Source organism: Carica papaya, chromosome 3 (assembly GCF_054855325.1).
Source record: "Carica papaya isolate Zhongbai chromosome 3, ASM5485532v1, whole genome shotgun sequence".
NCBI lineage: Eukaryota > Viridiplantae > Streptophyta > Magnoliopsida > Brassicales > Caricaceae > Carica > Carica papaya.
In genome coordinates this window covers 31603874-31622886 of record NC_142311.1, presented here as the reverse complement: position 1 = coordinate 31622886, position 19013 = coordinate 31603874, and the positions used below count along the sequence as shown (strand labels likewise).

The 19013-nt window shown below is 34.2% G+C and overlaps 2 protein-coding genes across 4 annotated transcripts; one reads left to right on the top strand and one right to left on the bottom strand.

Moving 5' to 3' along the window:
* The first annotated feature begins 2528 nt into the window (after positions 1–2528).
* Positions 2529–10918, top strand: APC7 (tetratricopeptide repeat (TPR)-containing protein). Of its 3 annotated transcripts, none has more exons than XM_088216524.1 (18): positions 2531–2733; positions 2835–2903; positions 3011–3061; positions 3331–3468; positions 3587–3649; positions 4013–4128; positions 4893–4977; positions 5303–5362; positions 6082–6127; positions 7766–7851; positions 7967–8017; positions 8107–8307; positions 8392–8436; positions 8564–8657; positions 8829–8974; positions 9087–9316; positions 9481–9541; positions 10245–10918. In XM_088216524.1, exons 1-18 carry the CDS (start codon positions 2665–2667, stop codon positions 10329–10331), a joined length of 1698 nt encoding a protein of 565 aa, XP_088072650.1. In that variant the 5' UTR covers positions 2531–2664; the 3' UTR covers positions 10332–10918. The 3 variants fall into 3 exon arrangements, with proteins under 3 accessions (XP_088072652.1, XP_088072650.1, XP_088072651.1); XM_088216525.1 differs by lacking the exon at positions 7766–7851 and adding an exon at positions 6529–6602 and having other exon boundaries at positions 2532–2733; XM_088216526.1 differs by lacking the exon at positions 8392–8436 and having other exon boundaries at positions 2529–2733.
* A 298-nt stretch (positions 10919–11216) lies between these two features.
* Positions 11217–18572, bottom strand: LOC110812104 (Galactose oxidase/kelch repeat superfamily protein). Its single transcript, XM_022038783.2, has 17 exons — positions 18204–18572; positions 18002–18077; positions 17568–17649; positions 17334–17486; positions 17143–17220; positions 16885–16989; positions 16171–16237; positions 16021–16082; positions 15557–15696; positions 15032–15158; positions 14767–14881; positions 14468–14556; positions 13982–14065; positions 13555–13905; positions 12623–13147; positions 12460–12519; positions 11217–11999 (listed from the first exon to the last, which is right to left on the bottom strand). Exons 2-17 carry the CDS (start codon positions 18037–18039, stop codon positions 11919–11921), a joined length of 2157 nt encoding a protein of 718 aa, XP_021894475.1. The 5' UTR covers positions 18040–18077; positions 18204–18572; the 3' UTR covers positions 11217–11918.
* Positions 18573–19013: the final 441 nt, after the last annotated feature.

Sequence of the window (19013 nt, the reverse complement as noted above, 5' to 3'; positions counted from 1 at the left end):
AAGAAAAATCAGACACTGAAAAAGGCAGCCGACTGCCACCGCACCGGAGCCACCGACGACGGCCAAAAGAGATAAAAAAATTTCTCTACTCGCTCGAAATTTGATTCCGAGCACTCTTATGACCAAATCAAAGTAAAAAGAATGGCAGGTGAGCCGAAAATCGTGGACGAAGCTCAGCGAAGCCGTCGCGACCAAAGTCCCAAAATTCCTTCAATGAACCCCTTCTCGATTCCCGTTTCACGTGATTATTTGATCATTATATTCACTGTCCTTTTATGTGCAGGTTGGCCAAAGAAAGAATCTCAACCGCAAAGGAGAACCGGCAGAACCGCCACACCCGGACCCACTTGTGAGTTCGGTTTTCTATGATTTTTCAGCCAATCGAGGCCCTTGACATATTTTTCTATTGGGATATAGCCAAAACTTCTCAAAAACAGGCCAAAACGGGCCAAAATCGGCTAGACCGAGGCGAATCACCGTCGTTGACAGTGGAGCCGGCACTAGAGCACGGTGGCGTCGCTGTGCCGAAATCCTGAAATTGGCCGAAATAAGTTTTGGACACTGATTTTGGATTCTTATAGTATTTTTAAGTACGTAACAAGTGTTTTGAATTCCGTAGGGATAATTCAGGAGACTTGGTACCGATTAAAAAGCGTAGTAGACAACACGACATCCCGAAATACCGATCCGGGTAAGGATCTCTCACCATTTTCTCTGTTACGGCAAATTGAGGCTTAATAATTAATAATTATGTATTTTTATAAAAAATTAGAGAATACTACAAATAATTACAAATCATTAGTGGAGCCGGAACTGATTAGTTCATGGTCGTTTCGATTTCCTGTTTATTTTCATGTATTGCCTATATTTGATTACTATTATACTATGCGTAACTCAATTGATAGTTTTTAGGGTCTTTTTAGTTATTTGATTATTTGTTTCCCCTACATTGTGTGCCGGTATTTCGGTCATTGATTATTTAGTTGTGTTAATCTATATTATTGTTTAAGTGAACTGTGAGTATGAAATGAGATATGGTTAATGCGTAGTTGATTGTTATACTGATAAAAATCTATGTGGGAAAGACTTATTGGGTACCCGAAAAAGGGCAAACGGGCTCGGTACAGAAGAAACCCTACCGTGAACATTACATCAGTCGGACGGGGCTGGGAAGTCCCATACCAGTAAGGTTTGAGATATATAGTTCATTCTCATACTAGATGGGGTATCGAGGTGGTAGAATATTACCAGACGGGGTATGAGAACGACCGGTTAATTGTTTAATTGGATATTGGGTTTACAAGTGAGATGATATCCTTATGGACCTTCAAAGGTACCGGTAAGTGGGTAAAAATATAAAATGATTGTTTCTTATTATTTTATATGTGATAAATAATAGTGCATGAATATAAGTTTTTAAAAGTTATTGTTGAGAAAGACTTGTTACATAAATATATAATAAATGATTTTCTTTATAGTAAATGAATTTACATTAAATTAAGGGCTCAATTGGTTATTTTTTTTTATTTTTATCAATCTTCAATTTTTCGTATATGTGATTAGTGTAATACTTTTACTATATTAGTATAACTTACTATTTCATTAACTATTTAAGATCAAGAGGACCAAAATTTAGATCCCAATCAATAAGGGGGTTGTGAATAATTCACTACTTGAACTCCTTTCAAAAGCTAGTGAAGATCGTCCTAAAATACTTAATTATTTACTTTTCGTTTATTTTTTTTTTTATTTTCGTTTGTTGTTTTAGAAGAGACATTTTTGTAGTCATATTGAGCATTCTAAATTATTATGTAAGAAATGTAAATCCTAATTTTATTATTTCGCTTCCGCATTTAATTTATAACTTTATTTCTTTTTAATTTTCAGACCTTTACAAATAATAATTTTTATTTTTATATAATTACAAACAACCAACAAAATATTAAAATTTAATTAAATTATAATTAATTTATACAATAATTATTTTATATATTATATTATCTATATTACTAGAACATATTATATATTGTGTATAAAATATTATTTTTAAAATGAATAAGAAGAGGACTCTAATGCATATTTATTATTTTTTAGATATTAATTATATGAATATTTAATTTACATTAAATGTAAAAATTAATCTAATTTTTTTGTAATTTTCTATTTACATATTACTAAATGTGAATTAAATTTATGTTTTAATTAAATAAAGCAAAAAGTTGAATCTTAAAAATATTATGTTATGATAAAAGATACCAAAATATTGAACTAGCATAAGTGTATGAACAAGACAAATAGTTTCAACTGTTTGTAGTTTTACATGTATTTTCTTGAATATATATATATATGTATATGTTAAAAATTAAGAAAAAAAAATTAAATTGATAATTTAAAATTTGTAGAAATATTTAGTAAACACTAATATTTTATTAAAATTTATAATTCAAAATCAATTAAAATGTTGATTAATGCAAAACCTGAAGTTTAAGCGATATGTTCTGTAAACCATTTTTTTTTTTTTTTTTAATTTTTGTTTTTGTAAAGAAAAAGGGTTCAAAAAAGGGAGAGCGGGTTAGGAATTTCAGTGTACTGAGATTTTAATTTTATTCCAGGTTCTGTCTTTCACATTCTGGAAAGAAGAAGCCACAACCTTCGCTCTCGCAAATGGACATTCCGAAGGAGCAAATCACTGCTCTCCTAGATCATGGCCTCTACAATTCAGCTCAAATGCTGGTAATCTTTCACTTTCTTCTCCAACTTTAAATTTCAAAAGCCTGATTAACCACAAATCTGCTTCACTGACTGCTGATTTTTCACTTCAATTTCTTTTATAGGGTTGCTTTCTTGTTTCATCTGCAACTGTCAGTGCCGAAACCACTCCACATCTCAAAGCCGAAAATCTGGTTAGCATTTTTAATGTGCACTACTTTTCCCCTCACTTAAATGCTCGGTGTAGCTTATGTACTGTTTGCTGTTTGAGTTTACGGTTGCTTGTTTTGTCTTGTCGCAGATTCTTCTCGGTGATGCTTTGCTTCGCGAGAGAGAGTATCGCAGAGCAATTGTGAGCTGTTTTTAATTTTTTTTGCATTTTCTTTTCTTTCATCATATTTATTATTCTACAAGTTGTCATATATATATATATATGTGTGTGTGTGTGTGTGTGTGTGTGTGTGTGTGTATATACACGCAGAATTTTACCGGAAATAAATCAATGGCATAGTACTTGAATTTATTTTCTGGCATAGTCTCTTTTATCAACGGAGACTTTTGCTTTTGGACAAATTTGGAGCTGCTTAGCATATCTTTTTTTTTTTCATGTGTTGGTTGCAGCACACATACAAGCAAGCGCTTCAATACTATAAAATTATTCCTAAACAAAACTCAGCTAGTTCTAGGAGTTCGTTGTCAACATCAAACAGGTCTTCTTCTCCAAATTCCTTCAACATTTCAGCAATTACTGAAAATGAGGTAAATTAATTGTTTCCCTGCCTTAATCGTTTTTTGTCTTGTAGCAATTATTATTGCTTGAATTTTGCAATTTGAGGTTCGGTCTTATATGGGGTTTCATTATCTTTTTAAATTGCAGGTGAAATTTAAAATTGCATCTTGTCATTTTGCTCTAAGTGAGACTAGAGCTGCCCTCGTTGAGGTTTGTTTCTTTACCTTTTGATTCAAAATATTTGTTGCTTGAATAATCTTGCAATGGTGGGATCCTTATTTTTAAAGATATTTTACTATTTTTTAGGGATCCTTATTTTTAAAGATATTTTACTATTTTTTAACTATGTAATTAGAGTGTAACAAAGATAGGAATGGTCCTGTAGTTAGTTTTTATATTCTCTACTTGGGAAACTTGCTTTAGCAGTATCTGTTGTACATTTTTTCTTTTGTAAAACCAATTTTTCTTTATTGGGGTTTATTCGGTTGTTTGTTTAAACATTTTTCTTTTCCATTCACTTGATTACTCTATTTGTTTTTTCACATTGTGCATTTTGATGAATGTCTCTTGTAGATGGAAGGAATTCCTAGTAAAGCACGGAACTTCCAGATGAGTTTATTAATGGCAAAACTTTACCGAAATTCTAGACATAACCGTGGAGCTGTTGCTTGCTACAAGGAATGTCTAAGGTTTGTTAAGTGGGTTACTTTTATTTGAGAAGTCTATAAATCTGAAAATGTCTTAATTCTATTATTTTGTTTTCCTGTTCCTCCTTCTCAAACTTATTTGTATTATACCAAGTCAGGGATCTATAATTTCTTATTGAATGTATTCGGTCATGTTTAGTGGAACGTTGGAGCGTACTGCTCTAGGGATAGGCACAGGATATATGTCTTATTTTATCTGCCAAAAGAAAAAGTTCAGCATACTTTATGGAGTTTTGCTTTCTAAGATAAATAGTATATCTCCATGGCTTTAGTAACATCTCATCATCAAATGGAAGGTAATTGTGGTCATTCAATAAATTATAATTGTAGCATAAGTTAAGTTAGCGTAGGTTATAAATCAGTCTTGCTTTCTCTTGTCTTGTAGCTGTAACATAGTTCTTGTACCTAAGCTGCATATATTCAAATGTTTCAAAAGTAATATATCTTCTCCTCTTGAACTCTCTCTTTCTTACGAATATGATTTTCTTCTTTTCTTATCAAAAAAGTTTCAGAAGTATTATGAACCTTGTGACTCCTGCTTCCTGAAATTTATGTTTCCTAGATTTGCCTCTGGGTTCCTATTGCTGCTGCTTTTTATAGATAATGCAGTTTCCTATTTTCTTATTGCACTTTCAGTTTTCCAATATATATTCTGAATAAAGATATATTTTGAAATGTTTAATCATGTAATAACTTCCTAAAAGCAGGTTTCTTCTTCTTCTTCCACTTTTTTCCCCCTTTTATAGGCATTGTCCTTATGTACTTGAGGCTATCACAGCTTTGGCAGAGTTGGGAGCTAGTGCCAAAGATATTATTTCATTATTTGCTCAGGTTTGTTATGGAAGGGTTGACTATTGTTATCTAGTTGATCAGTTAGTAGACATGCATTTTAACTTCTGATACCCTTTCAAATTTAAAAGGTCTTATAGCTTGATTATCTCTTAAAATTTCGTGTTAAAATGAGTGACAAGCTTTCATAGATCTGGTGTCAAATTCCTGCTCTGCAACATTTTAATAAAACTAGAAGGTTGAATATGGTGAAGATTCGTCATCTCTATTTCTCTTTAATATAATATGTCGTCAATTTAATGACTTCTGTTTGGATCATTGATAAACACCTTTCATATCTTTTTTTTTCCTTGCTCTATAAATCCAGGCTCCAAATAGAAGTGCAAAGGCTCCATTTGATCATGTTGACTCAAATCGTTGGCTGCAAGTAAGTACAAGATTGATAGATGGGTTTTTTTTTTTTTTATGTGCAGCCCTCTTTCTTTGCCTAAAGAAAAAATCATTAACAGTAGGCATGTTTGGATTCTATCACATTATAATAAGCGTGCTTTGCCTACGTGGTTGAAAGCTGCCTGAGGATGTATGGATAATAATGACTTTGTTCAGTTCTTAAAGGTGAAGAAGTTTCTATAAATCGGCTGGTTAGTGTATCTTATCACCTTAGATTGATTTTAGAAAGTGTTAAATAATGTTTATGCTACTCTTCAAATAATAATAATAATAATAATAGTAGTAGTAGTAATAATAACAACAACAACAACAATAATAACGATAATAATGATGATAATGATGATGATAATAATAATAATAATTTTTTTTTGAAATATAATAATAATAATAATAACAATAACAATAACAATAATAATAATAATAATAATAATAAAAATAAAAATAATGTCGATAGCACACAGGCTCAAACCTTACGAGTGCATGCAACATGGATGCCTGACTGCTTAACCTGGAAAGGCGATATATGCATATGTTTTTTAGTTTTGAAAATGTTGAGCACGACTGGAGATTTAAGTCTAAAATGTGATATTTTACCAGTTATATGTTTTTCTTGAGCTGAGCTATTTTCATATCAACGCTTGTGGTATTGCTTAGAAACTTCACTCCACAATTTAAGTATCTGATTAATTTCTGCAGCGCTATGTTGAGGCTCAATGTTGTATTGCTTCCAATGATTACAAAGGTAAATATTCTTTTATTTGTTCAGAAATCTTGAATAAATTTATTTATGTCCATGTTGCATGCAGCATGCAGCATGCATATGTATATTGGCATAGGTAGTTCGCTGCTATTCTGACCTGAGGGTAATTTAAAAAGTGGAGAGAATTGGTGACATAAAAGGGTTGTGGAATTATCAGCTACTGCTTTTGTGAAGTAAGGCATAGAAAGAATCGTGAAATACATTATCTCGACTATATGTTTCAACATTTGTATTTGTTTATTGATTTTCTAGCTTTCTGGTTGTGGATGCATCATCCACAGAACTTGTTAATACCAATGTTTTGCTTGATATATATACTCCTGTCTAGTCATGATTTGTGTTAATTTATTTTTTTATTGTTTGAGTGTTAATTCTTCTTGCAGGTGGTTTGGAACTCTTTCTGGAACTTTTACAACGTTTTCCTAATAATGTACATCTATTACTTGAAATTGCAAAGGTTAGGAATACTCTTTGTGATGATTTCTTTGTGTAGATTTTGCATGGCAAATGTGATAGAGTTCACAAGATATGCCTGAAACGTTAATGGTTCATTACCTGTTTTTAATTTGGCTACATGTATGTGTAACATTTTAGAATGAATGCTGATGATATTTGTATCTTGCCTTTCTCTTATGGCTATTTTGGTTCACTTAGCATCCCATTCCTAGCTAATTTCTAAAAAGTTTTGTATGGTAGTCATCATATGTATAATTACCATATTAATTTTACGTGCATCTAGCCTCATTCTCTCCTTGAATTCCTGGATTATAGGATTCTCATAGGAATTGGTTAGGAATGGAATGGAAATTGTACCAAATTGACCTTATAATAATCATTCTTAGTTGTGATGGGTTATTCATTGGGAAGTAACATAACCCCAATACTTGTTAGCTGAAATGTGCGAAATCGAATTGATGATTTGGCACCTTCATTTATCTTTCACTCACTAACTTTTTTCTTTTTTTAAGTTTGTTCTATCAAAAGAAACTAAGGAAAAAGCATCTGGAGTAAGGCAAAAATGTGGTGCTGTAGAGAAAAAAAAATGATGCTAACTTCAAAAGGGCGAACATATTAACAATAATTATTCTTAGTTGTGATGGGTTATTCATTGGGAAGTAACATAACCCCAATACTTGTTAGATGAAATGTGTGAAATGAAATTGATGATTTGGCACCTTCATTTATCTTTCACTCGCTAATTTTTTTCTTTTTTCAAATTTATTCTATCAAAAGAAACTAAGGAAAAAGCATCTGGAGTAAGGCAAACATGTTGTGCTGTAGAGAAAAAAAAAATGATTTTAACTTGAAAAGGGTGAACATTACCGACTGATGCATGATAACGAGAAGCTAACAAAGATGATGTATATTGGATGGGCTGAAATGGGTGAAATCCAATTTAAGCTTTGGTGCCTTCAATAATCTTTCACTCACTGACATTTTTCCAAACTTATTCTACCAAAAGAAATTGCGAAAAAAGACATTTGGATTAAGGTAAATACGTGCTACTGTAGAGAAAAAGTTGATGCTAACCTCAAGAGAGTGAAAATCCATGATAAGAAGCTAACAAGGATGATGCATATTGATGCTCTTCAACCCTCCTCATGGCTTTTACTTAATCAGAGACTCAGTTATACAGGAGCAAAAACCGAAAAGGAAAAAAAGGCATTAAGAATGGGGAAAATAAGGACTTGAACATTGAGGATAAGGTATCTGACTGTATAGTTTATACAATTGACAATTAGTTTGTTTTTTCGAGTAGTGAAATTAGATCTGTTTCATTTGTGATTCTGATTGACTAATGCATGCTAATGTATGTGGAAGGTTGAAGCCATTATTGGAAAGAATGATGAAGCCATCATGAATTTTGAGAAGGTAATAAGGACTTTATGACTGTTAAAATTAAGTTTTGAATGCATCTAGCTAGATATGCTAGCATATTTAAAGTCTATGTCCTTTTGCAGGTTCGAGCAATTGATCCTTATGTTGTAACTTATATGGATGAGTATGCAATGCTTCTAGAGATGAAGTCTGATTATTCCAAGCTTAACAAGTTAGTTCACGATTTATTAAATATTGATCCTACAAGGCCAGAAGTCTTTGTAGCTTTGTCTGTGCTGTGGGAAAGAAAAGATGCAAGAGGAGCATTATCTTATGCTGAGAAGGTTAGCTAGTTGATCTCGAGTCATCTGTTCTTTTTCCCTCTTTCATGCATATTTGTGTACCTGACTTATCCATTATGCGTTAAGAGCATCCGGATAGATGAGAGGCACATACCAGGTTACATTATGAAGGTATTGAACAGCTTTTATTCCTGGGCGAATGGATATTATTCTTATCAAATACTCCTTTTTTTTTGTTATTTCGAGAACATTCGTTTATCTGGTATTCAATTATCACTTCAATTTTCGTTATGGTTAGGGTAACCTGCTTTTATCTACAAAGCGGCCAGAAGCTGCTGTTGTTGCTTTCAGGGCAGCTCAAGAATTGAGACCTGATCTTCGTTCATATCAAGGTATCATTTGTAAGGAAAAGATGAGTTACTAATATTTTCTACTTCAGATCATAATTTATTCTTTGTCTACTGGTGTGCATATTTTTAACAAAAAAGAAGAAATGTATTTATCCAATACTTTTTTGGAAAATATAAGTATCTGATAATTATGATCCTAATTTACAATCTCAGGGTTAGTTCATTCTTATTTGGCATTTGGAAAAGTCAAAGAGGCTTTATGTGCTGCTAGGGAGGCAATGAAGGCAATGCCTCAGTCTGCAAAGGCTCTAAAATTAGTTGGGGACGTACATGCTAGTAATTCTGGTGGGAGAGAAAAGGTAAATAACAGCTAGTTTTAGCATGACCCTAAACTTGCCTTAAAAATAATTGGCTCGCTAGTTTTCGGTTGATTAGATAAGAAAAGGATGCTTTTAACTGAATTTACTACAGGCCAAGAAGTTCTACGAATCAGCACTCAGGCTGGAACCTGGATACCTTGGAGCTGCTTTAGCTTTAGCTGAACTCCATGTCATTGAGGGCCGGAATGGAGATGCTGTGTCTCTGCTTGAGCGATATCTCAAAGATTGGGCGGATGACTCCCTTCATGTCAAGTTGGCGCAAGTGTTTGCTGCCACAAATTTGCTACAAGATGCTTTATCCCATTATCAAGCTGCATTGAGGTTAGATACTATATTCAAAATCTGCTCTAGGTTTCTTTGCTTAGGTCTATTATTTTCGCTCTAGTTTAATGTTTTCTCGTAGCTTTTGCAAAGCTGTGATGTGCTGTTATCAATATTTCATGCCGCCTTAATTTCTTCACCTTTGTGCTCATTATGTCTTACAGAATAAATCCACAGAATGAAGCTGCTAAAAAGGGGTTAGATCGCTTGGAAAAGCAGATGAAGGTTTGTCCTTCCTGCTTTTTATACCTTCATCACCAGCAAGTTCATTTTTTTTCCCAGTTCCACCTTGTGCTTTTTGCTCAGAATTTTCAGAAATATCCTTTAAAGTAAATATGTATAAGAAAATGCATAATATGAAAAAAAAACCCCATCTATTTCTATATTCATCTCAATTTGCACCATATAATTTTAATTATGTCATTGTGCATCTTAAACTATTAAAAAAATATTAAATTGCACCTCTTGTTAAAAAATTCCGTGAAAATTAACAATACTCTAGTTTTTTACGCATTAAATAAAAATATTATTGAAATTAAAAAACAATATACTCATTTCTCTTATTTTCCTCACATTTTTCTCTCCTTTTTTATTTATAATATTTTTATTTAATTTGTAAAAGAATAGAGTTTTGTTAATTTTAACAGATTTTTAACAGGAGTTAATTTAATATATTGTGATAGTTTAAAGTGCATATTGATACAATTAAAAATGTAAGGTGTAATTTAACAGAACTGCAAAGCGCAAGGGTATTTTTTGATATTATCCCTTAAAAAAATTAATAAATATGCTTATATGATTGTTAAATGGAAGCATAGAATTGAAGGAAGAAAGTGGAGCAAGCAAACTGGTTACAGGTTGGGGTTTTAACTGGTGTAGGTTTTACGAAATTTTTGCATGCATTAACTAGATTATTGACTTCTTACAGGGAATGGACCCTGATGCACCTGAGGAAGATGAAGAGAATGAGGTTGAAGATGCAGATGGAGACCCTGAAGATGCCGAGCTTTTGTGAGGTCAAGCTAAACTGATTCTCGGAGATGATAACATGATACCTTTGCCACATTTGTTGTAGTAAGATGGCATCAAAAGAACCTACTGCGGGAAATATTTTGCCGTATTGTTGTTGTAGTAAATTGTCCCGCAGAAATGTTCTGTGATTTGTTGTGCCTCTAACCTCCACCAATTCAGAGCAGCACATAACTTGACATGGTTCCATGGAGTCTGGAGGCCTAGACTGATTTGAAGATAAAACAGGAGGTGCGAGTAGAAGAGTGTGAAATGAAGTTTCTACTTGCTAGATGATTTGGAGTCCAGGGTGTTGCATGTACGCTGAAGGAAACTTTGATTGTTCTAACTACCTCAACATGTCTTCTGAAAGGTTACGCATGGAGTCCTTGAAGTTCATGATGTAAAGATGATTGCAGTTGTATTTTTCTAGTTCTTACTTTGATCAGGAGCATGTACTGACCGTGTTTCTCAAAAGGCTCCGACTTTGCTGATCACATCTGAGCATTATCATAGATTCATGCTCCTAGCCAGTTGATAATAGTGCTTGAATGTTGCTGCCGTTTTCTCCTTTTAGTTATTCAACTTCTCTCATCTCATTCGCGTAAGACTTTTCTCATCTAGGGTGCAACTCTTTTCATTTCACGCGGTTGACAAATTTACTTTGATATTGCAAGATGATACACATGAAATATATATGTAATGCTATATAAATTGTGTGGATTAGGTTCAATTTGCCTGTGAATTTAACCAAATCGAAAAACTATATTACACTGCCATTTCGAACATATAATCCAACTAGGAATGCATAGATCTCAAGAAAGTTTAATTGGTAAATGGACATAGATCTTACCACCAAAATTTAATCAGTAAACAGTAAGAACTCGGAAGATAATGCAGAAGTTGCGTCGATAACCGGGTGCTACAAAAAGCAGTGTCAATAAATTGTATTAGCAACAGTAACATACGACCAGTTAGCTGGTTCTTGATACTTTATTACACATAAGTCCACGGTAGGCCACTATAATCTTAGCCAAAGTGGTAAAAAGCTTTATTCTTCCGACAAAGATGTCAGTTTCCAACTTTCCTGCCGTCTGAGTACTTCTGAAAAAGAATCTTTTACATTCTAGTAAGATGACAAAGACAGACTCTTTCAGTTAAGACTGCAATGACAAATTCAATGAGATATTCTGCTGCCTACAGTAATCCCTACAGGAAGTCTCTTCCCATCCTCTTTTCTTTATGAAAAAGAACTAAAAAGAAAGTCCAAAATAACACCAAGCAGCCAACTGGGTTACCTACCAAGTCAAGCAATAACCTCATAGTCGTAAAACAGCATCCTCCATCTAATGCCAATAGGTGCGGAAGCACTACTTTCTTTTTTCCCTTATCTTTTCCAAGTTAAAAAGCTCCTAAAGCATATTATAGAACAGAAATATGCCAATACAATGGTTAATTTACATATATACAGAGAAACAATTACATCTTGGCTGGTAGGCTGTTTATCCCAGCAGTTTACCAGTGATTACTCCAATGGTGTGACCCCTCCTCCCTACAGTGTATGATCTAATTCAATTGTTTTAGATTCCTCATGCTACACGTGGAAAGGTTTCCTAGGCGTGGGTGCACGGTTCTCCATAGATTGCAATCTTTGTTTAAGATGAAAAACTTCAACCTGCATTGCACCACTCAGTTAATCCAGTGAAGAAAACACAGTACGATAAATAGTCTGAAGGAAAATATAAGATAATGAAACATTTTTATCTTTGTCTAAGTAACAGATAGCCATGAAGCTCATAGCATGTACTTTGAGGTATCTGAGATATGCTTGAAAAATTATTCTTTAAGCTACTTAAACTAATAGTTATTTTAAGTTACTTAAAGCAATAACTGTTTTTAGGAAGATAAATAAGCATATATTAAAGGGACAAAGAAGCTAATCAATAGGGACACAAAAAGAATAAGCACCAGCAAAAAGTTGGAAATAGGTAGCTTAACTTTACTTTTAAGCACCTCTAGTAAGTACATTGTCTATTGCATTACCAAATGGGTAAATTCTAAGAGAGTGTTTAAAGTTGCTTGTAAGTATCAAAGCAATCCCAAAGCCTATAAAGAAATTCATTCCAAAGCCTCACCTGTAGTTGGAATGCTCTTGCTCTCTCCCCAGCAAGGACTCCTCTAGTTGAGTGCAGCTCCTATCATAAATAATCAATCAGCACATGAACGCACAGAAAACCAACATAAAAGGGACATGACAATAACAACCTCAGATTGGATGATTGAAAATTTTTTTCTTACCTTCTGCGTGTCATCCAAAACTGCCTTGAGAAATGCTACATCATGCTCCAGCCTTACGTTGTCAGAGTGGACAATATTTGATAGACTGTTGGTCTCTTCTTGTGCTAGTTCTACCCCAGCAAGCTTCTCTTTTAGCAATTCCATTTCCTTAATGGTATCTGCCAACTTTTTCTCCATATCCTGTTTACTCCTCAGTGCAGAAGACAAATTTTTCTCCGCAGCTTCTCGGCTTGCCAATGCAGCTGCCAAATGGGCCTCTAAAATTCCATTTCTCTTTATCAAAGCAGCCATTTTGGACTCATAAAATTGATATGTGCTGGATGGACCTGATAATGCTCCTGATTTACCATCAATTTCTGGAAATATTAAATCGTCATTATCAGCAGTAAGGTTTCCAATTCTCTGAATCAGGGAATTTGAACTTTCTGATACAAGCATAGTAGATGCCTCTTCCGAATTGATCCTGCTCATGGGAATATTGGTCTGCATCCCTTTGTCTGATTCATTTACTCTTTGCTCTGTTACCTGAAGTCAAGTCAACTTGTTATGTAAATGGAAGATGGATATTTCAGGTGATGCAAAATAGAATGTGGCATTTAATAATTATCTACAGATTTTTTCTTCAGACACAAGACAGCCTACACAAACACTACAATGTCATGCTAATCAGTGTCTATCATGTACTTGGATGGGAATAGGCCAATAACTGAAAAGAATATGTAAGATAAATGGTTATGAGAAGAATATAGAACTAGTTTGCAGCTTAATACATTTTACGAGTTCTTGAAATGTGCCCCAAGATAATTGAAAACAATGTATAAGATATTTAAGAGACATTGAAAAACAGACTATGTGGAAATGTAAAATATAAGTAACTACTAAAAAAGAGTGATAACAGAAGTCGAGTATATTCAGAAACTTCTGCATTCTACCTGGGGAATAGGACTCTCATCTTCTGAACTTTTTGACATTTTAACAGATACATTATGTTCTTCCTCGTTATGAAATTGCTTCCGAAGTGAGACATTTCCAGAGAGAGGATTTGTATCAACAATGGAGAACTCTGACAATGATTTTCTACCAGAACCATGCTGTTCAATTACAGATGCTAGATTCTGCTTAGCAACAGACTCAACCGAACGTGTAGAAGAGTCATTACTCAATTGGGTAGCTAACCCTCTGGATGATGAACGTTTTTTGAATAGCTGTTGTCCAGGACATTTGCTAGGTGTTGATTGTCGACCCATGGATAATTCATGCTTCTCCATGATTAGAACTTCGACCTGCAAAACAGCATGAAGAAAAATCAATTGTTTATTAAAGCTATTAAGATGTGAATACATGTAAACAAACGCCAACCTGATTTGATGGCTCCTTCTTGGACCCTCCAAATGCAACAAGAAAATCTTTCTCCTTGTGATGAACAAGTACTAGGCTAAAACCCTGAACGAAATGACAAACTTAAGAGTCTAAGACAGCACTTTAGAAAACCGTGTGAAAGGCAGAATATCAAGCCCATTAAAATTAAAGAAATTTGAGAGAACTAAAATCTTAAATCTAATCCGGTAACTTTCTTCTACATGACATGCTTTCACTTCCTTTAAGCTTACCAATCTCTGGTGTAAGTGGAAATTAATCACAAATCTAATATGTGCCAGAAGTGACATTTAGAAACCACGCACAGTCAAATGTCCTTCATGGACACAGCAAAAATAATCACAAATCTTTATGTGTCAGAAGTGACATTTAGATGCACAGTCAAATTGTCCTTCATAGACACAGCAAAAAGCTAACACTGGAGCTACAACTCTTAACCATAGAAAGTATCAATTTGACAAAGCACACCTTGTAGGTGGTGATTGAAGTCGGAAGAGATGTACAAGCCACAGACCACTCAAGCTTTAAAACATCAAAGATCAATGTCTCTGCATGTCCTGGAAACAAGCATGTATATATGTTATAAGATAAATGCAAATAAATCCAAGACGAAATTGAAAGAGTTAATAAGCCAAACAAATCATATTGGAACAGTTAACACTTTGCATTAACTGATTTTCAACTGGTTAAAAACGCTGAGCAGCCACAATCTATGGATATAATCAAATAAGAGAGACTGGTCAAAGATAATTAAAGGCTGTTCATACGCTTTTTCCTGCTTCCTCCCCCTGCTATATACCACTGAGTTCCACATAAAACTCCACAACAACCAGCTCTTGGAGATGGGTGAAAACCCCGTATCTTTATTCTCGACCATATCATCTGAGAGAAAAAAAAAAGTTTCTAAGTATCGTGGCGAGGAAAAAGATAATTGCATCAGTAAAATATCAAATTTGTTTAGAAAAATAGACAAAATTGTTTGGATAAGTAACCGTCTAACATCTGCAGTAAACTTGAAAGAGGTGTCAATACCGTTTCAAAGTCAAGTGAGTACAAGTCATTCAATGTTTTGGACTTTGATGCTCCTCCAAAAATGAGGAGGGTTTTATCATCATAAAGAGCAGCCACATGGTTGGTTCTTGGAGATGGTCCAGTTCCTCTGATCATAAAAGATTTATGTCATTGCTTTTGAAATCACTTGTCTGAACATCCTAGGATAGGGTAATTAAAGGGATGAAATTTAATGTGTACTATAAAGGAATATGAACCAATATTCACAATTGATTGTATTTACCACAAAATTGTGCTACTTATAATGTTATTAGTACGTAGAGTTCTAATTTTATAAAACATTAGGTTGTAGATTCCTAATGATACAACAATTATAATGTTGGTAATACATCCAAACTATGAATACATGTTAAAATTTTATCCCTTTATGTATCACAGCAAAGCAAAGATCCAAAATCTCTATCTTCATGTTATCATTTAGTATAAGATGGGTTTGAGTGGAAAATATATATATAGGTATTACATATTATATCAAAACCAACTCACGTGCAATGAAGAGGAAGCCATGTTAAAGACTTCAGATCAAACATATGTAGGTCATTTAGTTTCTTCTTTTTGGCATCTTCTCCCCCAAAAAGGATTAAGACTGAGTTTGCTCTAACCACAGTGTGACCACTGCGAGCAACCTGTAATGCATAACATATTAGGTTAAATTTGGTATCTTTACATGATAAACACCCACAAAGTATGCATTGAATTCTAGAACTAGGCACAATGGAACTAAATCAAACAGATGAAATGACACAGAAAAAAGAAAAAAAAAAAAGAAAAAGGTCTTTTCTTAATGAAGATTTAAAAAAGATCTCATCAAGAAAATTTTGTCCAATTCAGATTTAAAAAAAAATTAAATCTTTGTATTTAATGCATGATCATCATTATGTTTGCTATGCAAGTAATGGTACAAAAAAAAAAATAATGAGTTTCTGGCACTAATAGGTCAGAAAGAGTACCGGTATGTCTCCCTTTGCTTCCAAAAGTGACCAACATTCAGTTTCCGTGTCAAATGCCCATACTACAAATAACAAAAATGAAAAGTGAAGCAATTTAGTGCCATGTCAAGAATACAAATCACAGAACATTCGGTTTTACTGAAGAGATACCTGAAACTCTGTCACTAGCAGGATCTGTTTTTCCTCCAACTAGAAGCATCTTTTTCCCCCAAGAAACCTAGACAAGACAAAAAACAGAAAGAATATTGTTTGATCATTAGTTTCGACGTTCTTGCAGCCTGCCTGCTATAGATCGTAACTTATTAAGGAGAATAAAAAAGAAAAGAAAAACTAGTGTTAACAGGTCTATGACCAATGACCAAAGGAGATACAAGAAAGCAATAACTAGTTACTGTCACATGGACTCTATAATCCCTTGGATATTGTCGAAGTTAAGACATTTTTACTGGGAATTTTTTGTTTCACAATTACTTCTTAGCAAATGAATTTACAAATGAAAATTTGCAAAGGACATTCCTATTGTTCTATTTGTAATCTATCCGGGAGAGGCATCTTTTGCGACTATGTGGAAGTTGCAAAGACATTTTGTTTCTCTGTTATAAGCTATTATAGCTTTACAGTCATGAGATCATCCTTGGGAAGTAAAAGCCTTTCTATCTAGATGCAAAGTTACCCTTCCACTCTCATCCTGAGTTTTCTGTTCATCTTAATGCATAAATTGATATAACATCCCATGAACAGCAGAAGATAACAGCACTCCACCAGCAGATAGCAGACATAAAGTAGTAGATCGGCAATGAGATTTAATAGAAGACAAGAAAAAAGACTGAATGACATCTGAGTACTATAGATATATGATAATACCAGACAGTGGCCCTTCCATGCAGGGATCTTTAGCGGCAAACTACTTGGCGACAAGTAAAGTTTTGATGAAGCTGTCGTCCACATGAAATTATCGAAATTAAGCACCTGACCCAAAAAAAAAAGACATAAAGGGAAAGGCAACCGTTTATGATATCCGCCCAGATAGAATCACTTGAAAAACAATTTAGAATCACTGTTATCATTAATATATATAGACAAACAGTTCCCTCGTAGTTGCATGATTAGATAACTTTTTACCTGTACATCATCTAACAATCCCGTCCCAGATTCACCACCAACCACAACCATCTTGTTCCCGATGACAGCTGCTGCATGCTATACAGAAAAGGAGACAAAAGTTCTATATTGTGTCACAACAGCTTCACAACTCTAACTTAAATTGCATCTAATATGTCAAACTTTAGAATAAAAGATCTATCAAAACATACATTGAAACGAGGTGTTGGTTTGTCCCCAGATACCGACAATACCATCCAATTCTCGGAGTTCCCTGATGTACAGTTACTAATCTCAGGTGCAGCAGAAGAACACTGGTAATCGTTTTCATCAGACTGACTATTAGCAGGCACGGCACCTTCGGACTGCATACCATGGAAGAATATTAAGCACACTGTGTTCATACCCACTAATGCACCATAAACAAGCAAATTAAAAAGTCTCACGTTGAGATTGTTAAGACGTTTTGTTGGTCTTAAGGGACTTCTCATCCCATGAGCAAAATCCGAAAGCTGGACCTTTTTTACTCTGAGGCACAACAGCAATCATAAAAAAGAGAAAATAGGAAAATATCAATTTACTCTTCAATTAATAGCCAAATGGCATACAAATCTATGTTTCAAATTTGACAAAGATTGACTATTTGCTCAAAGATTTCACATGCAAATGCAATATAGTAAAATGAGTGAACAAAAGGTTCTGATTTTGGGGGATAAATGGTTAGTATTTCAACAATTACAAGCGTCAATTCTTGTTTAAAATTTCTGCATTGGACCAAAACAGTGTAGAGATTTCAAAAAATGGAAATCACAAACAGGAATTTTTTTAAAAAAATAAAAGATAGCAGAAAGGCAAAAAGCAAAAAGCAAAAAGTTAGTACCTGCCAAGTTTCATGCGTCTCCGAGTGAAAGTAAACATTTTTTTTCTCCACTCAGAACTACCTTCAACACCGAACCCTAAAAATATCCACAAAAGAAACCTACATTATCTTCCACAAGATCAAATCCAAACAAAGAAGAAACTCACCCAACTCTCAGAAACAGTACAAAACAAAACTAAAAGAAAGAGCCCAGCGAGCAAACCGTAAGCTTTGACCCTCAATGCGGAAGAGGAAGCAGTGGATAAGCAGAGAGAAGTCGGTGTTTGGTAAACAGAAAATGGAAACAACGAGAGAGAAGAAGAAGAAGAAGCAAGTATATCCGTGTGTAGCCCCCGAAAGATACGACGTCGTATCTTGTGACAACTGTAGTAATAGCTGAATAAAGACGAAAGTACTAAAATGATAGCAGTACTGTCTAGTTGTGAGCTGTAAACCGGAGCGAAGAGAGAGACAGAGAAAGAGAGAAATAGAGAGAGAGAGAGAGAGAGAGAGAGAGAGAGAGAGAGAGACAGATTAGTTGTATTGTCAGGGCGTGTTTGGTTACAGGAATTTGTGCGGGTAACTGAGGAAAAGACAAAAAAAAAAAAAAGAACAGTGAAAACGAGTAGAAGGTTTTTGTAATAATAATTATAATAATCAGCAGAAGAAGGAACAAGACGAAGAAGAAGAAGAAGAAAAAGGAGAAGGAGAAGACAAGGAGATTAACGTAGGGTGGTTAGTGTGATTAATGAAGTGATTAGTGGGTTTAATGTGATGAGTGAGACATTCATTGGCTGTGCAGAGTGGGGCCCACAGTCTGTCTTGGGACTTGTGACGTCTTCTCTGAGTCGTCTGATCCGGCGAATCTTTCTTTTTTCTATCCACGTGTAACCCCAAATTTATTATTACTTTTTTAATAAATAATAAAAAAAAACACCAGACAGCTCTCTCCTATAATTTTAGGAGCGGCCCAGTAAGATCCAATTTGGATCAAGTCCGTGAAATTGAATGGACAGGATTTAAGCTCCTTTTC